The 27978-nt window shown below is 33.2% G+C and overlaps 2 protein-coding genes across 2 annotated transcripts in view; both read left to right on the top strand.

The window, feature by feature from the left end:
* Positions 1-27978, top strand: part of LOC115888920 (dynein regulatory complex subunit 7) — a 246123-nt gene that overhangs the window by 54936 nt on the left and 163209 nt on the right. The gene's annotated exons all lie outside the window — the stretch shown is intronic.
* On the top strand, positions 7182-8496 carry LOC115888923. The gene has a single exon (XM_030908812.1). It carries the CDS (start codon positions 7265-7267, stop codon positions 8249-8251), a length of 987 nt encoding a protein of 328 aa, XP_030764672.1. The 5' UTR covers positions 7182-7264; the 3' UTR covers positions 8252-8496.

Genomic DNA, 27978 nt, shown 5'->3' with positions numbered 1-27978 from the left:
TAAGAGTTTAAGATCATTAATAAATAAAAGTATTAAAATAAGTTAAATGCTAAAATTAATTATTTAGAGACTAAATATGAATGAGGTGAAATATGATTTAAGAAAACTTCAAGAAGCTGGCAACACCGTTAGACCCGTTGATGATTTGACGTTTCTGCCCTAACCACAAATTAATTAATCTAAACAAAAATCACAATCAGATTATTTATTAATAATAATTATTGAAGGTATTATTGTTATTAAAAAGGTATGTACATCGTTTCGTATAATATAATTAATATAATATGGTTTCCCTTTGTAGCAACCAAACAACTAACAAAATGCAATGAATATTTCCACTTGAACAGAAGTAAACAAATACCAAAAGTAAGTATATAAAGTGGTTATTATTAATATTACTTTAATTAACGTTATTTTAGATAAATAAGAAGTCTTTACACGATGCATTTACCCTTCCATAACCTGAAGAATAATACCTCAAGATCGAGTCAAAGATATTATTTACAAAATATTACATTTGGCTAAAAATACAACAATATGAAGTTAAATTATGATTTAAAGTTAATGCACATTTACTTTACTTGTAAATAGAAAATAAATAAATAATTAATATGTATTAAGAAATGTATTGTTATATTTTATTAACGTGCCATCTTCAAGGTTATAAACAAAATAATAAATCACCACATTCACCATTTTGTCAAGATATATCAATTAAAATAAATATAAGAAAATTAATTCCCCTTTAAAATATATAACCGTAACATGTTATATATTATGATTAAATATTATTATGGCATTAATAATAATTTATTTAATATAAAAGTTTTACGTATAAAATAACAGCAAGCTTCAACGGCTATAATAAATAAAGCGGTAGTTGCTTGAGGAACCGGACAAAAGAATATTTTCAGCTTTTATATAAAATATGAATAGTTTTTATAATATTCTGTAAAATTTGATTAAGGCAACCATAATGTACAGGGTATCCCAATTTTGTGTGTTTTATGGGGTTTCTCGATTATGAGTAGAAATACATGCGGTTTTCATATCATTTTGCTACTATTTTTTATGAAACAAGATGATGACACAGATTTGTCCTAGCCTAGAGTTTTGTAGAGTTTGTACCTAGTTAGTTATGAACTTTCTAAAATATATACTATATACGTATTTTTACAAATAAGGTAAAAATTGCGTTATTTGACTTTTTGACAGAAATCAGTCTAATTTAAAAGAGTTCTATTCTTTTATTTAATTTAATTTAACCAGATAATTTTGCTTTCCATCGTGTTATTTTAAAAAACTAAACTGAAAATGAACTTATGCAGCTTTTAGCTAACACTCAGAGTTATTGATATTGATTTTTGATGCACTTGTGCACTAATTCTACACACAAAAATTAGTGTGGAATTGTCAATAACCAAAATTTGATGCTGAATAAACTATTTGATTGTTTTGAATATCTTATTTACGCCGGCCACCTACAGTATGTCCCTTACAGATTTACACAGATAGTGTAAACAATGTCTTTACAAGAGGAAAATGCTTCTTTATTGTTGACATTTTCAGAAAAATGCATTCTTCAAGAAAAAATTTTGCTTGTTCTAAAATGCGTAATCCCGTTCACATTTTTCCAAATTTCCATACCGTTTTAGAGAACATTAAAAAAACAGGAAAAAATTTTTTAAGTCCTAAAAATCAAAAGGCGTTTCTATGGTAATATAATTTCGTTTTCATTCTTTGATAGATTGTTGTTGATAGAATTTTAAGTAACTTCATAGTTTTTGTTGTTTTAAAAGGCTAAAGAAGCACAAAATGTGTTTAGTTCAATGCTACGGAAAGGGCGATAGTATAGTTATCAGAAAATGTAATACTTTAACAACAGCAAAAAATATGACGTTAATCAAAATAAAGAATAACCATCTATCAAAGAATTAAATCGGCCAGAAAAAAATCAACCATTTTTTTATGTTTTTTTCTAATTTTCTCTATAACGGTATGGAAATTTGGAAAAGTATAAACGGGATCAATCGTTTTAGAACAAACAAAAATGTTGATGAAGAATGATTTTTTTTTCAAAATGCCAATAATAAAAAAGTTTTTTTCCTCTTGTAAAGACAATCTGGGGACATAATGTTGATTAAGAAGTAAAATAATCTCTGTAACATTTTTAGTTTCATAAAAAAGTAACACAGTGATGTGAAAACCGCATCTTTATAGTTATACTCATAATCGAGAAATCCCATAAAACATACGAAAATGGGACATCCTGTATACAAAGTTTATGGTGCGGTCCGAGTAAGTCCAGGTCCGCGGGTCGCCTCCTCGCTAGGCTGTTTACGGGGTCGCGTCCAGAGGATTTGCGGGGAAAGGGGGTAGTTCGCGAGCACCGGCGTGCCTCGCACTCCCCTTCGTTACCCGCATTTTCCGAGGGGGGCCGCGGCACCCTGTGGCCCCCGCTGTTCCCTTTTCAAAATCCCTCCACCGCACCTCACCACTTCGATACCACCCATATTCCCGGTTAAGGCCACGTTTACACAGTCCAAAATCGGATAGAGATAGAATAGGCGTAGAGCATTGAATTAAGGAATCTACGGAAGGATGACGGAAGGTCTTTAATTTTATAAAGCCGGAAGGCAATGTCATACTTCATACCATATCAACATCTTTTTTGCTTGTTTCGTCAGACTTTTTCGTTAGACAATTCTCTCTTGATAGTGTTAGACAAATTTGAATTTTTCAGAGCTTGTATATTTTTATTGTAGAATGTAGAATGAGTGCGAGGGCGGTTAATTACGACGATCTTAAAGATCTTAAGGTCCGACCGAGATCTCGGTCTTTGTTATGGTGGGTTCATACAGCCAAATAAAATAAAATAAGAATAAAATAAAATAAAATAAGAAAGTTGGTTATATGGGATACCGTACATGCGTTCATACAGCCAAATAAAATAAGAAGTCTTTATCTTTTAACTTCTTGTTTTATTTTATGTGAAAACGGCTTTGCGCACGCTTAATTCTAACCTACAAATATTTTCAGTTTGGATTTTATTTATTTTATAATTTCACATAAGTAAAATGTATAATATAGTAGGCAATGAATAAATAAATATACTATAAATAGTAAAATTACTATAAACAATCGTAAAAGTTAACTTTTATCCAGCCTCATCGTACTGCGCATGAGCAAATATATATTTCTTATTTTATTTTATTTGACTGTATGAACGCACACAAATAAGAATTCCTTATTTCTTATTTTATTTTATTCTTATTTTATTTTATTTGGCTGTATGAACCCACCATTACAGTCATTCTCGGCGAAAAATTAGGCCGAGATCTCGGTCTCGTTCTCGGCATAAAAAGGCCGAGATTATCGGCCACGGCCGAGACTGCTCACAATCGTCTAATTAGCTTATTTTTGAGCGTATCGCCTCATCTGTCGATGCGTGGACGAATGAAATGCTCGTCCGAAGTTGGAAAAAAAAGAATGGATCAAATCTGAGCCAAGTATCTGATCCATATATGATCTGATATCTGATTGAATCGCGAAAGGGATTTCCCGGACGGCTGAAGAATCGCCTTCGTATTTCCTTTGGTATATCGATACGTAAACAATGAACGAAATGTTAGATGTTAGTGTCTTATTAATGTAAGTTTACATTAACAGAATTGTGCTTTTATGTGAATTACTCGTATATCCTACTAATAAATAAAATTTTTGTGTGTAATTTTTCACCTCTATACAGAGTTCTGAAACCAGCAGCTTATAAATTTCTAGTCTGCACCATGCACCAACAAGCGTCTCTAGCAAACAACTATTTAGAAAGAATACGCTGCATAATTTGAAAGGATGCAATGCTGAAAAATTACTTTTTTAGTCTATAACATAGACTGAAAAAGTAATTCTATTCGTATTAGTAATTTTATAGTATTAAATCCCAATAAAACCGTTTCTGCCTGAAAATTACGTTTTTATTACATTATTATCAGATTTTTTTTATATAATAAACTATTAAATAAATATTGCATCGTGTCTAGTTCTCGGTCTCGTTCTCGGTCTCGTTTTCGGCCGAGAAATTATTTTTTTCTCGGTCTCGGTCTCGGCTGAGACTAAAAATCTAGGTTCGGTCGGACCTTAAAAGATATATTGTGTCCTTTACTGAGTTATATCTCATAATACTTATAATAATGGGGATTTTAGTGTTGTAAGGGGAACAGGGTATTTCCCATCTTCTTCTGAAAACAGATGCTCTTCCTCCGAGGAGTGGACATCTACCTCCTACGAGGGTATACACTATACACCTTTCCACTGTTGCCAACTTAGCGGTTTTCCCGCTAGATTTAGCGGGTTTATTTTTCAGTTTAGCGAGAAAAATATTATTTAGCAGCTAGCGGTTTTTTAGCGGTTTACATTGTTGAATAAAATATAAGTAAAATTAGCACAAAAATTATTATTTCCATTCTAAAAACAATTTTTTTCAAAATTTCCCTCAATAATCGCGTAATAATCATATATAATATTCTTATAGTACCAAGGCCTAGAATCTTCGAAGTCACTTTAAATTCGTCTCATCAGGTGATAAAAGGTTCAAAAATAGGCGAAAAATAGAGGATATATAAATATATGTCCTCTAATATATATTTTTTTCTCTATTGCCTCCATGGATTTGAGGTCAATTCCTATTGGAAGGACCTGACCACGGCTGGCCCTCCTTCCTCGAGTTGATGACTCGCCAACTCGGATGTCCTTACATTGGTGTTTTGCCAAAGTTGGTGATACGTCCCGATTTGATGATAAACCAGTTTCTGTTGAGACACAAAAACATTTCAAATTTATGATTTCAGTCTAATAACCATTTAGTCAACATGTTTAATTTATGTCAATGATAACAGGTATTGATAAGTTCGATTCCAAATATCTCGAGAACCATTACTCCTAGCGATTTTTACTAAGAGACCTTTATTATGTAAAAAATCTTGTAAATGTATATTTTTTTACTCAGTAGTTTTATACAGGTACGGACGAAAATTTATTACAGTTCAAAACAGTTGAAACACATATAGGTGGCGCCCCCTACAAATAGCAGTCGCCAGAAGAATATTGACATTGTTTGAAGCTGTTGTCAGAAGAATATTGACATCAAAATCAAATTTCTTATATCAGAAAACTCCCAGATACCAATTTTCATCCTAACATTGTCGTTACTTCAGAAATTATTTGGAAAAATCGAAATAAAAATGAAATTTTTACACCCTGTATCTCCGAAGTTTCCGGAATAACAGTTCGGACTAGGGTGTCCCAGAAATAAGTGCAGATATTTTAAGGGTTGGTAGATCTGGCAAAAGAAATATCTTTTCCCTTTACCATTTTTAAAATATTTCAAACCGAGTTATTTAACTTTGGAACTTTAAAAAAATAATGGCAACATTTTGAGAACCGCTGGCGATAGTCGGCTATGAAGGGGGTTTCACAAGGGTTTTCAGCTTAATCGACGCCTCAGATGAATAAACAAGCGGCACTAAAAAGTCTTTTACAATTTACCGGAAAATGTCAAGAAAAATATAAAATTTTCAAATTTTTTTTTTCGCAAAAAAACCTCGTAGGCGCGTTTCTGGGATCAAAATATACTACCAGTTATAATTTGCATACTACCAGTTAATATTTGCACTTATTTCTGGGACACCCTGTATATACAGTGTGTTTCAGAAAACATGTGCCAGCTCTCGTGGGGAGATTCCTCATGTAAAAATATTATTTATTTTTTATATAAACATAGGTCCGATTCTGCTTTGTTTCGTAGCTACAGGGTGTTAAAGTCTTAATATTTTTTCGATTTAATATAATTTTCTTCCAAGTACTTTGAGCGTTACGAATGAAATTTTGAGGGTAAAAGTTACTATAAATGCGACATATTTTAAGGCTAAAAAAGTGTCGCCATATTCACCAGGGACGTGCATATGGGTTATCACTGGAATATTTTTCTAAAAAAAGCATGCACGCCACTGACTTTTTTCTCTTGTTAGCGAAATAGTGTAAGCAGTTTAATGCCTATTAAAAGTTGTCTCTTGATATTTTGTCGATTTCGGCCTCCTTGATGAGATAAACGCAATTTTATTAATTTGCCTTGATCCAAGTCTAATAGCAACCTTTAAAAAATTTATTATCATTAACTTGAGAAAGTTTTAAATAAGTACTAATTGATTCTTCATCAAAAAATATGAAAAAAAGTTCCTATAAACATGGGTATGGAAATGCATAGTTTTAGAGTTACAGGATGTTAAACCTTTTTAAAATTAGTTTTTTTGTAATTATCTTAAATACCATAATTTTATTATTCGAAATTGCTGTATGCTGGACTAATAGTAATAATATTTAGTAATAAATTAGGTAAAATAATTAATTTATTAATTTCATTTTTATTTTAATTTTATTAAATGTGATTAATAAAATTGCGTTTATCTGGAGGCCGAATTCGACAAAATATCAAGAGATAACTTTTAATTGGCATAACGTCCTACACAATGTTGATATTAAAAAAAAAAGTCAGTGGCGCACATGTTTTTTTTTTAATATTCCAGTGATAACCCATATGCACGCCCCTGATTAGTTTATCAACACTTTTTTAGCATTAAAATATGTAGCACTTATAGTAATTTTTACCCTCAAAATTTCATTCAAATCACTAAAAGTACGTGGTAGAAAATTTATAATAAATCGAAAAATTATTAACACTTTAACGCCCTGTAGCTACGAAACAAAGCAGAATCGGAACGGATGTTGTTATGAAAAATACATTTTATTTTTACGTTAGGAATCTCTCCACGAGAGATGGCACATGTTTTTTGAAACACCCTGTATAAATGAAATAGTATCAGAGTATGGGGGATGTAAATTTATACGTTATTATCTTCTTTGCTAAATAATGCTGATAAATACACACGGTATGTTCGTTAAAAGTTGGCGCTCCTTATTTCGCCACCATTCGATCGAGCCGCGCTGGATCCACGACTTCCGGACGTCACTTTTTCACATTTTTTGGTTCTGTCGCCGTACCGACTTACCTGCCCAAGCCGTGGTACTGTCTGAGGGCGGGGCTAGGGGCACGGTACGACCATCGGACGAGCTACTATTGCGGGTCCGCCAGGCTACTTTGCTTGTAGTTTCTCTGTGGCGTTACATTGAGGCAGACCACGGATCGTCACGTGTTCGAGTACTCGTAGTGTTCAGTCGCTAGTTCAATTTATTGGTGTTATTTATCAAAATGGCACCGACTATTAAACCTGCTTTACGGTCTCTGGATGAAAAAATAAACGCCATCCAAATGGTGAAATCGGGCAAAACTAAGGCTTCTGTAGCCAGGCAGATCGGAGTGCCGGAATCAACTCTGCGAGGCTGGTGTAAGAATCAAGTACGGATTTTTACCCAAGCAATTAACAACTGTGGACTTAGTACCGATGGTAGATTGCGACAAGAAGAAGTTTTATCGCCCAAGAGTTATGAAAGTTCCAGTAGTTCATCAGATACACACATGTTTTCTTCCTCAATTAGTTCACAAAGAAGCGTTTCGTATTTTTCGGGTACGGAGGAATTTGAAGATCAGCCGCTAGATTTGTCAACGAATGCCGCTAAATCACGCGAACCATTTACTTTTGGTAAAAACCTTGTCCCAGATATACTCGGTAGCAGAGACATCCGACGTTTAGAGAAATGGTACAGCAGTGGAGAAGAAGCAGATACATCGAACGTAACCAGTAAATTTTTTGACGAAAATCAACCTCCGAGCTTCTTCGATTGGTACAGAGCACCGTTCTGTACTTCAGGGAACAACAACGCCGATCTCGCTGCCTGGCAAGAGGCTCTGGTCAGGCGAATGTATGCTGGTAGGCAGAATCAACATCAAAGCTACGAGGAGTGGTGCGAAGCTGCATTTTCGACGTCATCAAGTAACGCGGATGTAACCACCACTCCAAAGGAACCTATAATCCAGCTATATAGGTATTTTTGGAAATGGTACGCAACTTTGCTCTCTAATTCAAAAATCGATGGCGCGAACGTGTATGACAATATATCTGTGATAAGTGATCCCGAGGTAAATATTTCAAAACGTGAGGCAATACGTCATGGTGAACGTTTCTTAACGTGGCTGAAGGTGTGCGGTAAAGACACTGTAACTACGGATGAGTTTTTTGCGTTGCACGACTTACTGGAACACCTAAAGAATAAAAACATATTAGTTGTAAATCAGTAGCTATCTTAAAAAACCTGGTGCCAAAGTATTTTAAACATTACAAAATAATAAGTATACAACATACTGATAATTGTATTTTATTGTTCCTATATTAATAGTTAGTAATGTATTATAATATAATTTAATGAAACTGTTTTTTTTTGAAATTCTATATTTGTACATAAAAAATGTTTGTAATATATCTGATATTGTATATTCTTATTTGATATTTTAGCAGATAGACTGTGGATTCAAATAAAAAATGTTAAGAACGTTACTTATTAGTTTAATTTTTACAACATTTAACATCAAAAAATTGCTAAACTTTTTCCAAACATTCATGGATGAAGAAACACAAAAAGTACATTTATGCCCAGAAATTTTTGTTTAGAAACCTTATTCTATTTTAAGACAAAGAAATATTCTAGCCTTGTATATACAGGGTGGGTCAATGGAAACTTTCCACCCCAATTTTTCTCGTTTAAAATTAAAATTTGGAAAAACACTCGGACACATCGATTTAGTTTTCGAGGCGAAAAAATATCATAAAATCACTTTCACACCTACAATCTCCAAGGCGGGGGTTGATACCTCATGTGAAAGGTCTTTCAATTCCCTTTTTAATGATATAATATCGTATACTTTCGTTCAGTAATTTTAGAGATTTATTGATTTAATTTAAGTGGTGAAAAAATCGGTTTTTATTTTTTTTCTCTCTCTGTATGTATTTTTTTGGCAAACTGTGTATACTAAAAATTTTAACTAATCAATCTGCATCGATCCACGCCCAAAACTCTTTCAATTCGAAATAAGCGAAAAAAGCTCAATTTTGACCGCGAAAATTTTTTAGAAATTTTAAAAAATAAAAAATTGTTTTAAGCTTTTTTATTTAAAAGCTTAACTTTTAGTATACACAGTTTGCCAAAAAAATACATACAGAGAGAGAAAAAAAATAAAAACCGATTTTTTCACCACTTAGCTGATAAATTAAAATCTACTTTAAATCAATAAATCTCTAAAATTACTGAACGAAAGTACATGAAATCTTATATCATTAAAAAGGGAATTGAAAACCTTTCATATGAGGTATTACTCGGCCCCCCTTTCCATTTAAGAATTTAGGGGTGGCGCCCGCCTTGGGGTTGTAGGTGTGATACTGATTTTATGATATTTCATTTTCCCCCTTGAAAACAAAATCGACGTGTTCGGGCGTTTTTCCAAATTTTAATTTCAACGAGAAAAATTGGGGTGGAAAGTTTCCATTGACCCACCCTGTATGCATCTATATATTAGGATTTTTTTATATTGATGAAAAAAGAATGAATGATATTAAAGTTTTTCAAGCATACAGGGTGTTCAAAATTCTACTCCGAACTCTCTAAAATATAAAATAATTTTCCTTGTTTCCTAACCTAACACTCTGTATATTTTTCTTTTATTAGATGGAGAATTAAAAAATAAACATTTTTTGTATTTACGATTTTTTTGAAAATATCTCCAAACATTTTATGGAAAAATAAATATATTTTACTTAAACAGGGTACAAATTCGAATCCCATCAATAATAGCCGCCCACACATGGAAAGGCTTCGCCTCAAGAGGCCGGGCCTTTTACCCAAAATACCATAGTTTTGTGAGAAAGGCAAAGGTCCGCGGATTTTGCCTTTTTTGTTATGGTCTTTTGGGTACAAGTTGGTACAAGGCCTTTCCGTGTATAGGCAGCTTTTAGGATCTCGAAAACTATAGGAGATGCAAGTATGGTTAATCTTTTTAATATCTTTCTATTTTTGAATATGCTATTTTCCCAACTATTTTCGGTTCAGTTTCTATTCTGTAATGTCTAATAGGTCACAGATTTACGTAGACATCAATTATTAGAAATAAGTTATAAGGGCGAGTGACATGAACTCACTTGCGGAAGATGTCAGAGTTCCAAACCTAATTTATACGGGGTTGTTCACCACATACGACACGGAGTATGGTAGCTAAACGATTAGATTTTTACAAATAGTAAGTTTTGTGTTCGTTGAAGGACTATTAGAGCTACAATTTAAAAATATTTTTACAAGATACAGAGTGTCCCAAATAAATATAAAATATCAAAGTTGTATTTTTTTAAATGGAACACCCTGTATATTATTGCATTTTTAGTTTCTACGATTAAAATAAAGGTAAATTTGATTAAGGTTTATTACACTTAAACCTCACCGTTTTTAAAATATTTTCAATTTTGTGAAATTGCAGTATAAATTTTAAGGCTTATCATTTCTCCGAGGGTATCAAAGTTTTTAATACTAAATATTTACTGAAGTTTATTTATTGATCAGTTATTGTGTTGCAATAATAAAAATTATACTACCTTATACAGAGTGTCTAAAAATTTATTTTAAATAATTACTAGTTTTAAACGGCAATAACTTGTTTAATTTAAATAGAACACCCTGTATATTTTATGAGAATCAGATGCACAATTTAATTGTCTATCAAATTGTATTATACCACTTTTCACCTATCCTTTCAAGTTTTCGTAGAAAATGGATTTTCTTGTAATTTAGACCTCATTTATCAATATACCCATGGAATATTGCCATTTTAGATTGTTTTTAAAACAATAAATGTACAAAATGTACAGGCTAGCAATATTATCGTTTTACTAAAAACGATAATATTACTAGCCCATTTGTATGCAAAAAGAAAACTATTTAAATCTTTATAAAAGAGTATACCATTAATTAAATATACCACCAGTATTTCCGCCCAAATACTAATTAATTACATACTTAATTGTGTTCGTTAATAAATTATTCTAAATAAATGTGGATTTGAATCAGAAATCAATATAATAATATGTTATGAAAATGAACGTCTCTGTTGTTATAAATAAGCATTTGTCAAAATGAAATATAATTTTTAAGGTGTTAGTTTTTTTACCACACTGTCTAATACACATACATAATTCAGTTTCTTAGTATTTGGAGCAATCATTATTAATCAACGCAAACAGTCAATTAATGTAGTTTGAATACTGGAATTCTGGAATCATATTAATTGGTCTTCTTTAACAAATATTGAAACAGTTTTTTTTTATATTTTAATGAAATAAACGAACTATATCGACAATATTAGTATCTGTACTCTTTAAAAATTTGGTACATCTTTTAAAATAATCTAAAATGTCAGTATTGCATGGGTATATTGATAAATGAGTTCTAAATTACAAGAAAATGCATTTTCTACGGAAACTTGAAGAGATAGGTAAAAAATGGTGTAATACAATTTGTTAGACAATTGAATTGTGCATCTGATCCTCATAAAATATACAGGGTGTTCTATTTAAATTAAATAAGTTATTGCCGTTTAAAGCTAATAATTATTTAAAATCAATATTTAGACACTCTATATAAGGTAGTAAAATTTTTATTATTGCAACACAATAACTGATCAATAAATAAACTTCAGTAAATATTTAGTATTAAAAACTTTGATACCCTCGGAGAAATGAAGCCTTAAAATTTATACTGCAATTTCACAAAATTGAAAATATTTCAAAAATGGTAAGGTTTAAGTGTAATAAACCTTAATCAAATTTACCTTTATTTTAATCGTAGAAACGTAGAAACTAAAAATGTAATAATATACAGGGTGTTCCATTTAAAAAAATACAACTTTAATATTTTTTATTTATTTGGGACACTCTGTATCTTGTAAAAATATTTTTAAATTGTAGCTCTAATAGTCCTTCAACGAACCCAAACTTACAATTTGTAAAAATCTAATCGTTTAGCTACAATATTCCGTGTCGTATGTGGTGAACAACCCTGTATACAGGGTGTTCCATTTAAATGCAACTTTGATATTTTTTATTTATTTGGGACACTCTGTATCTTGTAAAAATATTTTTGAATTGTAGCTCTAATAGTCTTTCAACGAACCAAAAACTTACAATTTGTAAAAATCTAATCGTTTAGCTACAATACTCCGTATCGTATGTGGTGAACAACCCTGTATAAAAATTTACTCTCTACAGGGTCCGGCAATAGTGCGTAGGGTCTGTAGCTCAAAATTGGGAATTTTGCTTAACTGCAACCCTTAAGCATGTATTAGGATGTATTTCAGCAAAATATTTTAACTTCTACGACGGTAGTAGGGTGGTTATAACTAATAACTAACACTCTAGGGTGACTTAAAAACGTGCGGGTGGATTGGGATGATTTTTTAAAAATAGCCTGTATATTATTGCATTTTTATTTTTTAGCTTCCTGTCAGATCATTTTACACAATCCTAAGATATTAGTAAATATATTTCGATAGTTTCAGAGATATTAATAAATAAATTAAAAATGTATATTTTTGAGCGTTTCTTAAAAAAAAATATTAAAAATACAAGAACTGTCCTGAAATCAAAACTATAGCAGGTATTTACTTTAGATGGTCTATACTTACTTTGCTATAAATATCATAATCTTAAATCATACAGAGTGTTCAAAATTCTACTCCAAACTCTCTAAAATATAAAATAATTTTTCTTCGTTTTTTTTTAAATGGAACACTCTGTATATTTTTCTTTTATTAGATGGAGAATCAAAAAATAAAGATTTTTTGTATTCAGAGTATTTCAACATTTTTAACAGTTTCGCAGATCTCGCATGTTCACTACACTAGCGTGTCATTATACAAAAAACCCTGTGTACCCATGTCTTGAAGCAGCAAATGCACATATAAATTTTGTGCCAAAATGAGTTTATCTATAATAGCAGTATTTCTACAGCATATTCTACACAACTTTATAGCTAATAATTATAATGATTCAACTATTATACATGGATTATAGTAACAATAAATTGTGATTATAGTCTTCGGCCAAGTTTCATTTTTATTTCGATTTTTTTCAAATAATTTCTGAACTAAAGTTGATATTTGTGTGAAATTTGGTGTCTTGGTGTTTTTTGACATGAGAAATTTAATTTCGATGTGTTATGACTCCTACTTGTAGGGGGCTACATATATTTTTTTACTGTTTTGAAGAGTAACAATTTTTCGTCCGTACCTGTATAAAATTACTGATAGAAAAAATATACATTTTCGTCATTTTTTACGTAAAAGAGGTCTCTTAGTAAAAATCGCTAAGAGCAACCGTTCTCCAGGTATTTGGAATGGAAATAGTCAATACATGTCATTATTATCAAAAAATCAACATGCTGACTATACAGGTGTCCCAATATTTTGTGGATGAGGGTGGGCGATTTTTAGGGTTGTTTTGTTAAACGCTTTAACATTTGACAAAAATCAAGAAAAAGGACGTGAAGGATGAAATACCCCCACTCCTACATAAATTTCAGTAGAAATATTTTCCTACTCCGCCGACCACTGATTTTTTTTTGTAAAATGGTCCTTATAGTATTTACTTATTTACTACATTTTTTGTCTCCTATAAATTTAAGATTTTTCGTGCAAACATTGACTAGGTATAGCTAGGTCAGAAATTAGTTGGAAATAATCGAAATAAAAGTAAAACTTCTATACCCTGTATCTCCGAAACGAAGTATTTTAGGACATACACTCTGACATACATTTATACGAACTTTTTTACTCATTTTTAACGGTAGAATATGCAGCCGAAGTTTCCCGAATACGATTCGGACCACCCTGTAAATCATCATCATCATTCTCAGCTTATTCAATATTCAACCATTTCCGATTATGGTGTAGCCTTCCTCACATATTTAGATACTATCTTTGTAGTTGGGCCCATTGTTGTCTATTGTTGGCTATGCTAGTCCAAGTTATCCCTGGTAATTTTCTAATATCATGGTTCCATCTCAGGTTTGGTCTTCTTCTAGGTCTCTTAATTCCTGCTGTAATTTTTGTGGTCCATGTATTGTCCGTCCTTCTTGCCAGGTGTCCTGCCCATTGCCACTTGAGGGATTTGATTCTGTTGATGACATCTATTACCTGGGTTTTTTCTCATATCCACTCTATTCTTTTACAGTTATTTTCTGGATATTCTCAGCATATTCCGTTCCATTGAAGGTTGTGTGACCTGTAGTTTCCTTTAAAGTGTCCAAGTTTCGCATGCATGTAGTATAATACCCCTCAAGTAGCACCCTGTTAATATTTGTAGGAAATGTCGTAGAATTAATAAAAAAAATTAAAAAAAGTTTATAACACTTAAAAAAATTATAATGTATATTGGAAATATAGCCGAGTTATATGAAACATATTTTAGAATTTTTTAAACTATACCTAGGCAACGCAAAAAATGCCAAAATCGTAAGTCGATATAATGGCACCAGTCTATATACCGGTCGGTGGTCCACAGATCTATCGGCTTATTTTTGGATATATCCTTGTGGGTTCATCCAATCCTGGATGTCGCTATATGTTTTAATAAAATAAATATAATAACGAACCCGAGAACGAACCATTAACGAACAATATTTGAAGTATCTATACATTAAACATTAAATATAAAATGTAATGCTATTTTTCACAATGGTTTTGTAATATACGAAAATACAAAATGCGAATAACGTATAATACATACATAGATTTAATTTTTGAAAATTATGTAATTTGTTTTTAGAGGTAAGCTGGTACGGCTCTGGCCGGGGGACCACCGAGGCCGCGTCGCTCCATCAGCTGTTCGAGGCACGTGACATAACGGGAACGGGGTTTGGTTCGCCCCAAGTTCCGCGAGTCCTTCGGCTGCGTGAACGCGTCTTGGCGCAAGGGGTTTTAGGGGTGGGGGTGGGTGTCGGACCACGCAATGGGCCCGACCGACCCTACCTACCCGAGTTTCGCGGCCCTGCGCTTCAGTCCTATCGCGTCCGTTCTCCGAAGTATTGATCAGCCGGACAAAGGAACTGACCAGCCGGCCGTCCAACATTCGAAGAAACGGCTATTCGTTGTCGCCGCTTCGATCCGAACAGTGCCTCCGTCGAGACGCTGAACGTACCGACCCAGTCGCGTCTTTTTCTCCCGCTGGTGGCGAAGTTTTTGAGCTGCGCGCCCCCTCGACCACGTGCCCGTTCGCCGATGTAAGCGAAGTCGCGCCGAGCGATCAGTTTCGAACTAACCATCGTCGCGTCATGTCGATTGCAAAGGCCGGTAAACGGCCGCTCAGATCGCTAACGGCCCAAGAAAAGTTAGAAGCAGTGAACAGAGTGACCGGAGGCGGTGAGAGTAAAGCCTCCGTCGCCAGAGACATCGGTGTGCCCGAATCTACATTGCGCGGCTGGTGTAAAAATCAAGCCAAGATATTCAACCAGGCCCGCTCCAGTCCGAGCCAACTCGACGAAATGGATACTGGTTTAGGAGCCATCAAACGCATCAAGTTGGAGGAGCCCTACAACCTGAGCATGAAGGACGCCTCGGACAGTTCGTATTCGCCGAGCTCGCAGTTTGACGGGGAATTCGCCAAGGCCGCGACGGACACCGAGCCCGAGACGTCGCCTTTGAACTTGAGGACGCCGACACAAAGTCTGCCGCAGGCTACAAAAATGAACAACGGGTCTGTCGCGTCCTCCGCGGAGAAGGAACGCGAGAAAAACAGAGCCGAATTGGCGAGACTCAGCGCCGAGCTGGGACTTAACAGGCCCGAGGTGTTCTTGTCAGGTTTCGGGAATAACGCTTCACTTAACGACTCGATCTTATTCTGGAATCTTTATGCCCAAGTAACGTACCAACAACAGAAACTCTTACAGCAGCAGCAACAACAGACCAAATTTACCGCTACTACTTCCATAGATACGACTCCTGTTACGACAAAACACGTCTCTTCAAATGGAGTGCCCTCCAGTGGCGACAAACGCGACAAAATTCTGCCCAACACCGAGCATCAGCCTTCCGTACATGATTCTGTTTCCTACTGGTTGCGTCAACAAAGCCTGATGGGATTAACTAATACCATTAACAACAACACTTCTGTGGCGATGACCACGTCCTCCTCAAACCCAACCACCAATCTACCAACCACAGTTGTAGCGTCGACGTCTGCGATGCCCACCTCCACGCAAGACATGATTACTACCACGTCGACTACTAACAATTCCTCCTTCAGTAGTATGTCCGCGAATACTGCACTTAACCAACTACGCATGTGGAATTTGTATCAACAATCTCTGCCAACGATGACCCAACTGCAGTCATTACAATCCGCGCAAGGGAAGCAAATATTATACCAACATTTAACGAAAGAACCTGAAAAAGACAAACAAGACACGGAAAACGAGACGAATAAAAAGGAGGAAAAACCGAGAATTATTAATAACAACAACCATTCTAAAAAACGACCGGTGTTGGACGTTATTAATATCAACAGCAGTATGGATAGACGAACAACAGATAAGCACGAAGACGAAGAATCTTTGGATATCCATCAAGCAGTAAAACATGGCGAAAAATTTTTGAAGTGGTTGGAATCGTGTGGCGATCCATCGGTGACAGCAGTGCAAATTATTTCCCTCCAAACTTTGATCAAAAACGTCAAAGATAACTTTGAACGCAAGAACGGAGATTGCCAAAGATCAGTAGATGGTGACCAAAGCAACAAAAATGCGAGAAAAAATAGGAACGTGTCAAAGATAGTGAACTTGAGTGATAAAAGTATTGCGCGAGAGAGTGGTGTTGTTTGAACCTTCGAACATTATGGAAAACTAGTTTAAACAGGGTGCATTTCTTCGTCATTTTGTAAATAATTACCAATCGTTCTGTTTTGTTTTACGATCTCATTTGTAGCACACCCTGTACCTTATTTGCGTTTGTGCATTTGTTAACTCGAAAAGGCTGTTTTTTATTTTAGTCATCTAAATATAAATGTCTATATAAATAGCTAGTTCTAAGTTATATCATTTACTTGAATTGTGATTTTTTTTTAGTTAGTGATAGGGCGTAAAATTTTGAAGGAATTTGAATATTAATAGGGAACAAGTTTAATATGTAAAAATATAATGTATATTATAACGAAATTACCAATTAACAATGAAAATGTACAAACCATTTCGGATTTGAACTAATAAACACTTTTTTACCAGTAATGTATTTTATGTTCTATCACTTTGTTTTTTTTGTATATATGTAATAGAATATAAATGACAAACTTTTTGCAGCTTGACACAGATGTCTGGGTACTTAATACACTAAAATTATACATATATTTTATGTAATAGTTGCAAAAAGTTAGATTAGAATTAAGAGAAAAATCTATAACTGTTAACAATGTCAGATTTTAGTGCCAAGTGATTAATATTTTTTGAATGCTCAAATTTCAGTACCTTCTTATTTATTTTTATATTTTTACCTCCAGTAATCATGAATATGTCTCACTGTATCCAAACCAAAGTACGATTTTTAATATTTGTTATATCTATTTCAGCATCTAAGTATTCAGTAGAAATGTTAGCCATGGTTAGTTTTTTAATGCTAGTGTTCGATGTGTATGGTATTTAATTTTTTACCATCACGGCAAATACAGTTGTTTTTTTTCCTGTTGGTGGAGTTTTTCATCAAAAATGGCCATGCTGATATTTTTGTATTAAAACAATAAAAGTTTTTCTGCGATATTCTGTGTTTATTATTACTTTTGCCTTTCTCATCCCCAGATTTTTTTAATAAATAAAGTAAAATAAATAATAGGTATACACACAAAAATAAAAGACTTTATATTGTAAAATAAGAGAAACTATTTTCAGGGCTTGTAGATCTCCATAAAAGAAACATATTATTTTCTCTTTGCCGTTTTTCAAATAAGTCTAAAATAACCGAGATATTTTATTTTGAAAATTTAAAAAAATATTGATTTTTCATTTAAATTTGAGAACCGTTGAATCTTTTCTGTTTTTTTTTTCTACTACCTATGTTGCTATATTTTGAACTAGAAATTAAAAAAATTTCTAAAAAAGTTTTTCAAAAAATTCCAAATTTTGAAAAAAAAAATTTCGCGAAAAAAACATATAAACAGACGTGTTTCTCGGGTCGAAATATACTACCGCTAAAAATATTTGAACTTATTTAAGACTCACCCTGTATATATTTGCAGTATTTTTTCTATTAGTATAGTAAATCATGAAAAAATAAATGAATCTATGACAATGTTTTGTAAAAGTAAATACGAAAACAACGGCCTTCGAAATGATAAATCATGATTGATATGATAACTTTTGTCAGGACCGATTCTCCCGATTATTTACTTATAAAAGAGTTAGAAAATTAGGCAGAAATTAACATTTAATTTTGATAAGAGTAAAAAAAATTCCAGACATTTTTTTCAAAAAAAAAAAATACTGAATGGATTTCCTCTAAATGATTGGGACGCTTGGAAAAGTATCATCCATTTCATAGAAAATGAGATGATGGTTCCTTTAAAATGCATGGTATATTTTCAATTTTTATCAAAGAAAAATCTGTAGCTGTAGAGAAGATAAAAAATCATACCAATAAATTAAAACAAAAATCTTTAACTCAAATCAACGAAAATATTTTTTTCCAATTAAATTCTTACGTTATTAAAGGGCAACCATACGATACAAATACCGATAAAACGTAATGAAAACAATGTAAAGCGGTTTGAGGGGGGCGGGGCAATGCGGTGTAAGAGAGAGAGAGAGCTAGAATGAATGGGAAAATGAGAAATATGAATGGCAGTAGTAGTGGCTGGGAACGTAGTAAAACTACAAAGCAAATAAAAAGCTCCGGCGCATTCAAACTTTCTATGTCGGTCTGCTTCGGAGCAGCCAACTTTTATATAATAGGAAATAAAATTGCCCTGGCGCTATCAAGCTTTCCTTAGTACGGGGTCTTATGTATTTTTATCATTTGCTTCATTACTTTTTAGGTGGATTAGTGCCGAGTTTGTGGAAGGCCGTGGCTGGCTCACAGCCTCACTGTGACAGTGGTCGCTTTAGTTATTGAAAAAAAAAAACAATATTTACATATTTAAATAAATAAAACGAAGTCGGGTGAGTTACACCATTTAATAACTCACGAAGGGCTGATGAACCGATTTTAATAATATCTCATTTGTTGGATTTGTCTCCGCCTCGAATAGCAAATTAACTATTAAAATATCGGAAAAATTTACGTAAAAAATATACAGAACAAATTATTTTTTTTAAATAACTCTATCTTCCGCGACAGCCCACCAAGGGCGTAGCGTGGCGTCGATACAAGGGGATGTAATAAGTAACTGTTTAAAGTTTATTCTTTTTTTTATTAAAGTTTTTAATTTTGAAGTTACAAAAATAAAATATATAAAAAATGTAACAGATTAAAAAATAATCAAACCAATTTCAAAAAAGAACTAAATTTAGTTAAATAAAACAAAGCTGTGAAACTATCTGTTTAGCTGTTAGATAAAATAGTAGACAAGGACAACAAAAAAGTTTATTGGGTGCCTTACAACTAGGCTTTCCGGAACCGGAGTTGTTTTCGGAACCGGGAATTTCGGTACCTCACCTCTTATAATAGGAACCGGGATTTCCCGGTTTTTTCGGTACTATCGGTACTGACTAATTTTTGTTCAATGAAGCAAGGGATGGTTTTTCAAAGTAAAATGGATAAAAAATTGAGATTTTTAATGAAAATAATATCAAATTATTAAGTAATCAGTCATGAAAAAATTAACATGAACACAAGTAAAGAAGAAAGTATAGGCAGAGTAAGTGGATCGTCGAGTAGCGACAGAAACCGTCGCGTCGGCTCTTTTGATGTGGTGGGACCAAATTTTCTTTCTCTCTCTTTTGACGGGTTTGACAGATAGACTACTTATTTAATTGCTCAACTTATGAAGTGGTCCTATAAACATGGTATACACTGCTCATAATTTGAAGTGGAATTAATTATAAAGTTTTATACATATGTTTTTTGTTTTGTTTAATTCTTATTTCTAAATTTGAATGTATAAAATATCTTATAGCTAATAAATAATTAAAAAAATGATTCATTGCCTGAGGCATACTTGAAATAGAGTATATAGAGATATTTGATAAATGGCAACAGTGGCAACTTCGCTTCTTCATATGACAGATAGACTACTTATTTCGCGCAGCCGCATAGAAAATTGAAAACCGGACTGTCGCTACTCGTCGGTTTACTTACTCTGGTATAGGTAACTTAAATCTCACATTAAGCATCATAAACCAACCCGAATAAACTGAATTTGAGACAAAAACTCTAAAATATTGAATTAAAAATGCAAATATCCATTAAAACATAACATAATAAATATTATAGCAACTTCCAAACAGAAAAGAAGCAATAACAATAAGAAATAGCATTATTACTTACTTAAAAGAGTTTGATTTCGACCGCTAGAAAGTATCAAAGGACTTTCTCACGTAAAAAAAAATAATTTTTTAATTATTGTTCTCGAGGCCCGGTTCTGTGATGGCCAAAAAGATCTGAACCCTAATTGGTAATATTCATTAGAGTTTCCGGAACCGTACTAAAATATTTTCGTTCAATTATTGTGGAGTTCGTCAATTAGCAAGTAAGGGATTAAAAAGTAAAACCGATAAAAAATTGAGTTTCAAATGAAAATAATATCAAATTATTAAGTCATGAGAAAGTAACATGAACACAAATAATGAACACAAGCGAAAACAAAAAAGAAAACATGGATGCGACGAAATCTGTGACATACTAGACATTACGGAATATAAACTCTACGGAAAATATTGGGAAAATAGCATATTCAAATCTAGAAAGGTATTGAAATATATAGAAAATACTTTAATCAAAATGTGCAAACAACAATATAGAGAACGAATGACATATATTAAATCGATTTGTCTCAATTATTCCAAATCGTTCGGTCAATCAGTCACGCGTGCCACAAGATTGACAAAAACCCTCATCTCATTGTTAGGAGGAATTAGCCAGGTCAGCTAGTATTTACATAAATAATAGTAAAACTACCTTGAGTATATTTACCTATAATACCTACCTCTTCTGAAAAAAGGGCGTTCGAATTCGGTTATAAAATGTGAGTCCGCTATATTTGAAAAATTGATTACACACAGTATAACTACAGGGTGAGTTAACAATATAGTAAAGTTGAGAAAATGTTAAATAAAATTTTTAGGTAGATACACATAAGCTTTATTCAGAACCTTGAACTCAGTGGAATAAATTAGTAGTTTCAATTAGCCGTAGAAGTTTGTTCACCTAATTTTAATGTAAGCATTCAGAACGTCATAATTAGTGGTGGTAATTTTCAGTTAGTGGAAAAAGTTAACAAACTTTTGACTTTTCCACTAATTATACTTCAAAATTTGCGAGGAATGTCATTTTGGCTTTGATTATCACCCGTCCAGAAAAATTTTGGTTAGAAATCAAAAGTTTATTGTTTTATAAGCTAAACAGGTATTATGCTTTCTCTATGGATACAACAGACTACCGCAAGCTGTTGCTAGGATATTTTATTAATTTTAATTTTAAACTAAAAAGTATAAAGTGTAATTGAAACCACTAATTTATTCCTCTAATTGAGTCGATGACATTCCCCATATCATTTTTCATATAAAATGACAGTGATTTTCATTTCATAGCCATCGCTGACGCCGTTTTTTCGATAATATTGTATTATACTGATCAGATTAATAGTGCGGTGTCATCCATAAATATCGTTTCGAACTATCTTCAAAGTATTCAGGAAACGTAAAGTGCCAAAGATTAAAAATTTAAAATAGATGGCTCTATTTCTTTGAAAACATGAAAATGAAGAAAGTTATGGAAACATCGGTAGTTTACAATTGTAGAACATCGATGGTAAACATCAATACCTTTTTAACCAAACATCGATGTTTCAGAAACAGTAATCTATAGTTTGCATCCAGCCACAAAACCACCAATATGTAGGCATATTTACATAAACTCTCGTACTATTTACATTGCCGTTATTCGTCTCTCCCCGTCTCATTTTCTATCTCGCTCGCACTCAGGCTCCAGTCCTGCCACGATTTATTATTTTTAAGTGGATCTCTTAATTACTTCTCCAACCTGTTGATTCGAAAATGCCATTAATTTTTATTACGTCGTCGCTCGACGGAAGCGAAAAGTTCTGCAAAGTCTGAGGCGTCGTCTGTGTCGTCACAACCGACGCCGACGTCTCAGACGCCTCCTACGATAAAATATACGTTATGCAGACGTGTATTGGAGATATCGGTGGTCGCGCTTTATTTGTTTTGTCGTTTTCTGACGCGTCCTCTAGGTAAAGAGCGGTTTCACATTCATTTGCTGACTTAGTTCGATCAAATATCTTATTATTAATTTATTTGGCAGTTTAAAATTACAATTATTTGACGTCAAATAAGTTTATGACCATTTTATCAAATCTATTTGACAGATTCTTATATAGGGTCCGGCAATAGTGCGTCGGGCATTAGTAGTTTCTAGAATAAAAAACTTTATATAGTGGTTTATTTGGATGGTCTGTATTTAGTTTTATATTTCATAATGGCTATAGTAAATATCGTACGATCGAAAAAAAAACGGCGTCAGCGATGGCTATGAAATGAAGATCTCTGTCATTTTATATGTAAATTTATATGGGAAATGTCATCGATCGTCATTTCCCAGCCAACTGGACGCCTTTTTTTTCGTACATACGGTATTTATCAAAGCCACCCAATGAATTTTCTCTGGTATTTTACCGTTGAAATACCATATGAAATACCTGCGAAACCGTTAAAAATTTTGAAATACTCTAAACACAAAAAATGTTCATCTTTTAATTCTTCATCTAATAAAAAAATAATATACAGGGTGTTCCATTTAAAATAACTAAGAAGCATTATTAGATATATATTTTAGAGAGTTTGGAGTAGAATTTTGAACACCCTGTGTGATTAAAGATTACGATATTTATAGCAAAGTAAGTATAGACCATCTAAAGTGAATACATAATTTAGTTTTGATTTCAGGACAGTTCTTGTATTTGTAATTTTTTTTAAGAAATGCGAAAAATTATATTTTTTATTTATTTATTAATATCTCTGAAATTATCGAAGTATATTTACTGATATATTTGGATAATGTAAAGTGTTCTGAAAGGAAGCCAAAAGTGCAACAATATACAGGGTGTTCAAGTTAAAAAAACATCTCGATCCACTCACACTTTTTTGAGCCACTCTGTAGATGTTAAACTATTTTTTTGAAATACATCCTAGTACACTACATACTTTAGATTTGCACTTAAACAAAATTCCTAAGTTTTTTATTCTAGGAGGGGAATTGTTTTCGTGTACTGAAAAATGGTCATCAAATAGAAAACACTTAAAATGGCGCTACTGCAGAAAAATGTTCTACGTTTGAAAGAAGCGGCAAATTTTTTTTGAAGGCTCAGGTTGCCTCCCTTTTTAACTAACTTAACACACTTTATTTATAACCGTTAAGTTCAGTCCGATCCCTTATTATTTGTTAGTGCCACTGTTGTTATGTAGTAAACTCTTGTTCTTCCCATTTTTGTGACAACTTTTTCAAATAAAGTTCCATAAGAGATTACTTTTTTGCTCCTACTTAGTATAATAGGTATAATTTGACCATTCTTCTGTTTAGTTAGAGGCTTATTTTTATTATGTGCAATAAACTTCAACCATAGAAATCTAAATTAGCCTAAATATATTTTCTAAGAATATTCTGACACCGTGTTTACAAGTGAGGCTTAAATAACAACGTATAAAATAATTGTTCCCAAGAAAAACGGCGATTTTATTAAGTATTAGTGGTATTATACTATAGTTTCCGCTATATTTCAATAGTCGTTAGCAGGCAAAGATCTGCCCATTTAGGCAGGTACTCCAATAGCCGTCATAAAACCTTATATCTGCAGGCAAAACATTGGCAACACAGCGGGATTTCCCGGTATCGCGCCATTTTAAGGTTCAAGACAAACGGCTATTATATTGGTCTACTGGATAAATAAATAAAATATATTTGGCTGATATTTAAATTATTTTTTTGCTCAACTGTCAACCGTGCAATTTGCGTCAACCTCTGAGAACAGAGGTTGACGCAAATATTATGGAATATTTTGTAATGTATGATAGAGGTTTTACCTCTCAAAAAGGGACTCAGATCTATAATTTCTTTATCTTTTCAGATAAAAACGAAATTTGGTATGTTAGTATATGACATAAATTAGGATTTTGACTTTCACATGATACTGTCAGTATTTTTTTATTTCATTTGATAGAAAATGATATTTTGAATAGAATGACATATCATATGTCAACTTTTGAAGTTTTCAATTAAAAATATAGCATTTTAAATTTCAATTTAGAGTGCGCTATGGCTACAAATGTAACGACAATTTGACTCGAAATACCAAGTGTGTGGTATATACCAACTTATTCGTAAAAAATTCTTTTTTCAAATATGTCAATGAGCCACCCTCGTTCCATTTTAAAAACTTAGTTTGATTAAAAATAAGATTTGGGCATCTTTAACCGTGCAGAACAAGACACGAAAAGCATTAGACTATGAAATGTATTTTTCCAGGTGTCCTTGTTAAAAATTAGTGTTTTTAAAACAGCCGTGGTACTCTAGATTGTAATTTAAAATGCTATTTATTTTAACTGAATGTTAATGAATAATGATATGTCATGCTATTCAGAGTGTCATTTTCAATCGATTAAAGTAAAAAAAAAAATACCGAGGGTGCTATTCAAAATCAAAAGTTGTAGTCATTTCCGGTGAAACAAGAAGTGACAGAAAACAATTGAATACGTCAATCAATCCAGATTTATGCCATATAGTAACACACAACATACCAAATCTCGTTTATTTATCTAAAAAAATAAAATTATTAATAATTAATATAATAATTTATTTTTATTATATTTCTTCAGTAGCTTTGGACTCTATTGCTATAATTGTAGTGTAGTATTGTTTAAACTAGTTTGATTTCATATCATAAATCTTTTGCGAATCCATTCATTTTCTAGAAAAAATATTCTCATTATTTAAAAAAAAGTAAAGATTTCAGTTAACGTCTCCTTTTTGCGTCCAGGGCTAATCTGGACGGGGCCTACTTTGTTTACGCGGAATCCGAACCGCGGGCCTCGGCCATATCATGGCCAATGGCCTACCGACTTAGGAAGTGTCTAAATCAACTCTTACTCACGAGATATCCGCTCTCATCCGGCCTCGAACCGGCGTGAATGAGCAGTGTACCAATAGATTTTACACTTTTCCCTTGGACAACAGCACGATACAGAGTTTCGAACCGGTCACTCGTCCATCCACCAGTATCGCCTTACGTCGCTTAACTTCGGTGTTCTAATGGAAACCGGTGTTTCAACGTAGCTTTAGATATTTAAAATAATATATAAAATTTTGATGACAATAATAGATTACCTATATATCTAAAAGTGATAAATAATAAATATGTGAAGTGGATTCAAAGTTAGAATACATTAGAGTTATTTATAATGATGCTTCAAGGCATTATCTGTAGTGCAGTTATTGCTGTTAAAATTCTGGATCAAATTATATAGCAAAAGCTATGTAATTTGATCCAGAACATAGCTCCTCGTTTTATTTATTTAAATAGAACGACCAGCAAGCTGCCACCTGAAGGAAGGCAATGCCAAACCACTTTGAGTTTATTTACCTGCTACAGACTCTAATATAGTGTCATTCGGGTTCGGTAATAAAATGTAGGTCTCGTGTACGAAAAACTGATGACATATCACAAGTACTGATCACAAGTACATGCGAACGGTCGCCTAAAGAGGGGGCGTCCATAAACTATTTTTTCCATCATTTAATATAAAAAAGAATTAAGATTTCAACATATTTTAGTCTAGAGACAAGTTTTACTTTAAATTAATCTGATTAAAGGACTAGCTTAATTAAAAGACGCTCTCTAAAACTGCAACAAGATAATACAGTGTTTGCGATAAACGGTTCCCGAATATCGACCAGCCGAAAACTCATCGAAAATAAAGGAGAAATCGAAATTTTGGCCGCCACCTCTCCCGACCCCCCGTCCTAGCTAGGGTCGCCCTTCCTGTGCCAGGGGCGGCAGCTAGCCTCTCTCGCTCGCCAGCCCGCGGCTATGGTGTTTTCGCCGTGGAAGTCGTTTAAGCGACGGCGGGTCTGAGGGCCGAAGGGACGGGGTGGGGTCGGAGGGGTGGCGGTGGGTCGGCGACGCGGCGTAATCAATGGGGGATGAAGGCGAGCGGCGGCGGCAAAAGAAAAAGTTGGAGCCGGCGGCGGCCGACCCGTATAGCGCGGCCGAAGCTGCCTGCCTGTTCGCTGTCGTATCCTCTTTCCAAGCTTCTCTCGGTCAGTGGCGTGTCCTATATAGTTAATAGATAAGAAATATACTCTGTTTTATTACTCAGGTAAGATTTAGACAGACGATGACAGGAAAAAAGCATATGACGTCCATACCAATCTATTTATTTTACTAAAAAAAAATAGTGATATTTATTTTACTAAAAAAAATTAGTGAAATAGTTAACTATGGTTTATATTTAAATCCGTTATGCGTTTCTTGTTGTTTTTAACCAGTTTTATTGTGGTTGATTTCAAAAATGACAGATCATATTTCAACTTAGGATTTTTGAGGCTTGTTAAAGTCTTGTCAAATTATAGGTTATAATTTGTGTCAAATTATGTCAAACAACCTGCGTTTTGGAAGATATATATATTATACCGGATGCGTCTCAAAAGTGGCTTACCCCTATAACCCTTTTACTTTTTTAGTTAAAAAAACGAAATTTGGTATGTTAGTATATGACATTGACGTATTTAATTATTGACGTATTTAATTATGGAGGATTTATTGACGTATTTAATTATTGTTTTCGGTCACTTCCGGTTTTTACCGGAAATGACTACAACTTTTGATTTTTAAATAGCACCCCCGGTATTTTTTTACTTTATTCGATAGAAAATGTCACTCTTAATAGAATGACACATCATATGTCAACTTTTGACATTTTCGCATATGGTTTATTTGAAATTATGACTTGCGGTTCGTAACGAAAAGTTGACTTGAAATACCAAGTGTGTGGTATCAAATTATTCGTAAAAAAATGTTTTGTCCAAATATGCTAATGAGCCACCCTCGTTCCATTTGAAAAACTGAGTAATGATACGATTTGAGAATTTTCTAACTGGCCAGGACAAGACACTAAAAACATTAGACGATCAATTCTATTTTCCAAGGTTCCTTGATGAAGAATTAGTGTTTTTAACATAGCCATGGCACTCTAGATTGAATTTTAAAATACAATTTTTTATTAAGCAAGAATGTCAAAAGTTGACATATGATACGTCTTTCTATTCAGAATGTTTTTTTTTCTATCGAATAAAGTAAAAAAATACCTAGGGTGCCATTTAAAAATCAAAAGTTGTAGTCATTTCCGGTGAAACAGGAAGTGACCACAAACAATTGAATACACCAATCAATCCTAATTTATGTCACATACTAACATACCAAATCTCGTTTTTTTATCTGAAAAAAATAAAAAAGTTATATGGGTGAGCCAGTTTTGGGACGCACCCGGTATATTACGTGTTTTTTGTGTCTTTTGAAGTCAAATGTAGGAAAAATCGAGTGAAAATTAAATGTAGACCCAGAAGTTAATATTTGGTGCCCAGATAGGGAGTTTTATTAGCCATAAATAAAGTTTGTATACCATTTCGTACATGGTACTAAAAACTGGAGTAGCTGTAAAATAACGACATCACACAATAGGTAAATAATAGATTTTAGTACTCTGCGGAAAGATAATGTCAAT

This window comes from Sitophilus oryzae, unplaced genomic scaffold (genome assembly GCF_002938485.1).
Source record: "Sitophilus oryzae breed Bouriz unplaced genomic scaffold, Soryzae_2.0 scaffold_809_pilon_pilon, whole genome shotgun sequence".
Classification (NCBI taxonomy): domain Eukaryota; kingdom Metazoa; phylum Arthropoda; class Insecta; order Coleoptera; family Curculionidae; genus Sitophilus; species Sitophilus oryzae.
This window is presented reverse-complemented; position numbering and strand designations above follow the sequence as displayed.

What these genes read in the sequence shown, in the direction of transcription:
- LOC115888923 (XM_030908812.1), top strand. Translation starts at nt 7,265, where the DNA reads ATGGCACCGACTATTAAACCTGCTTTACGGTCTCTGGATGAAAAAATA.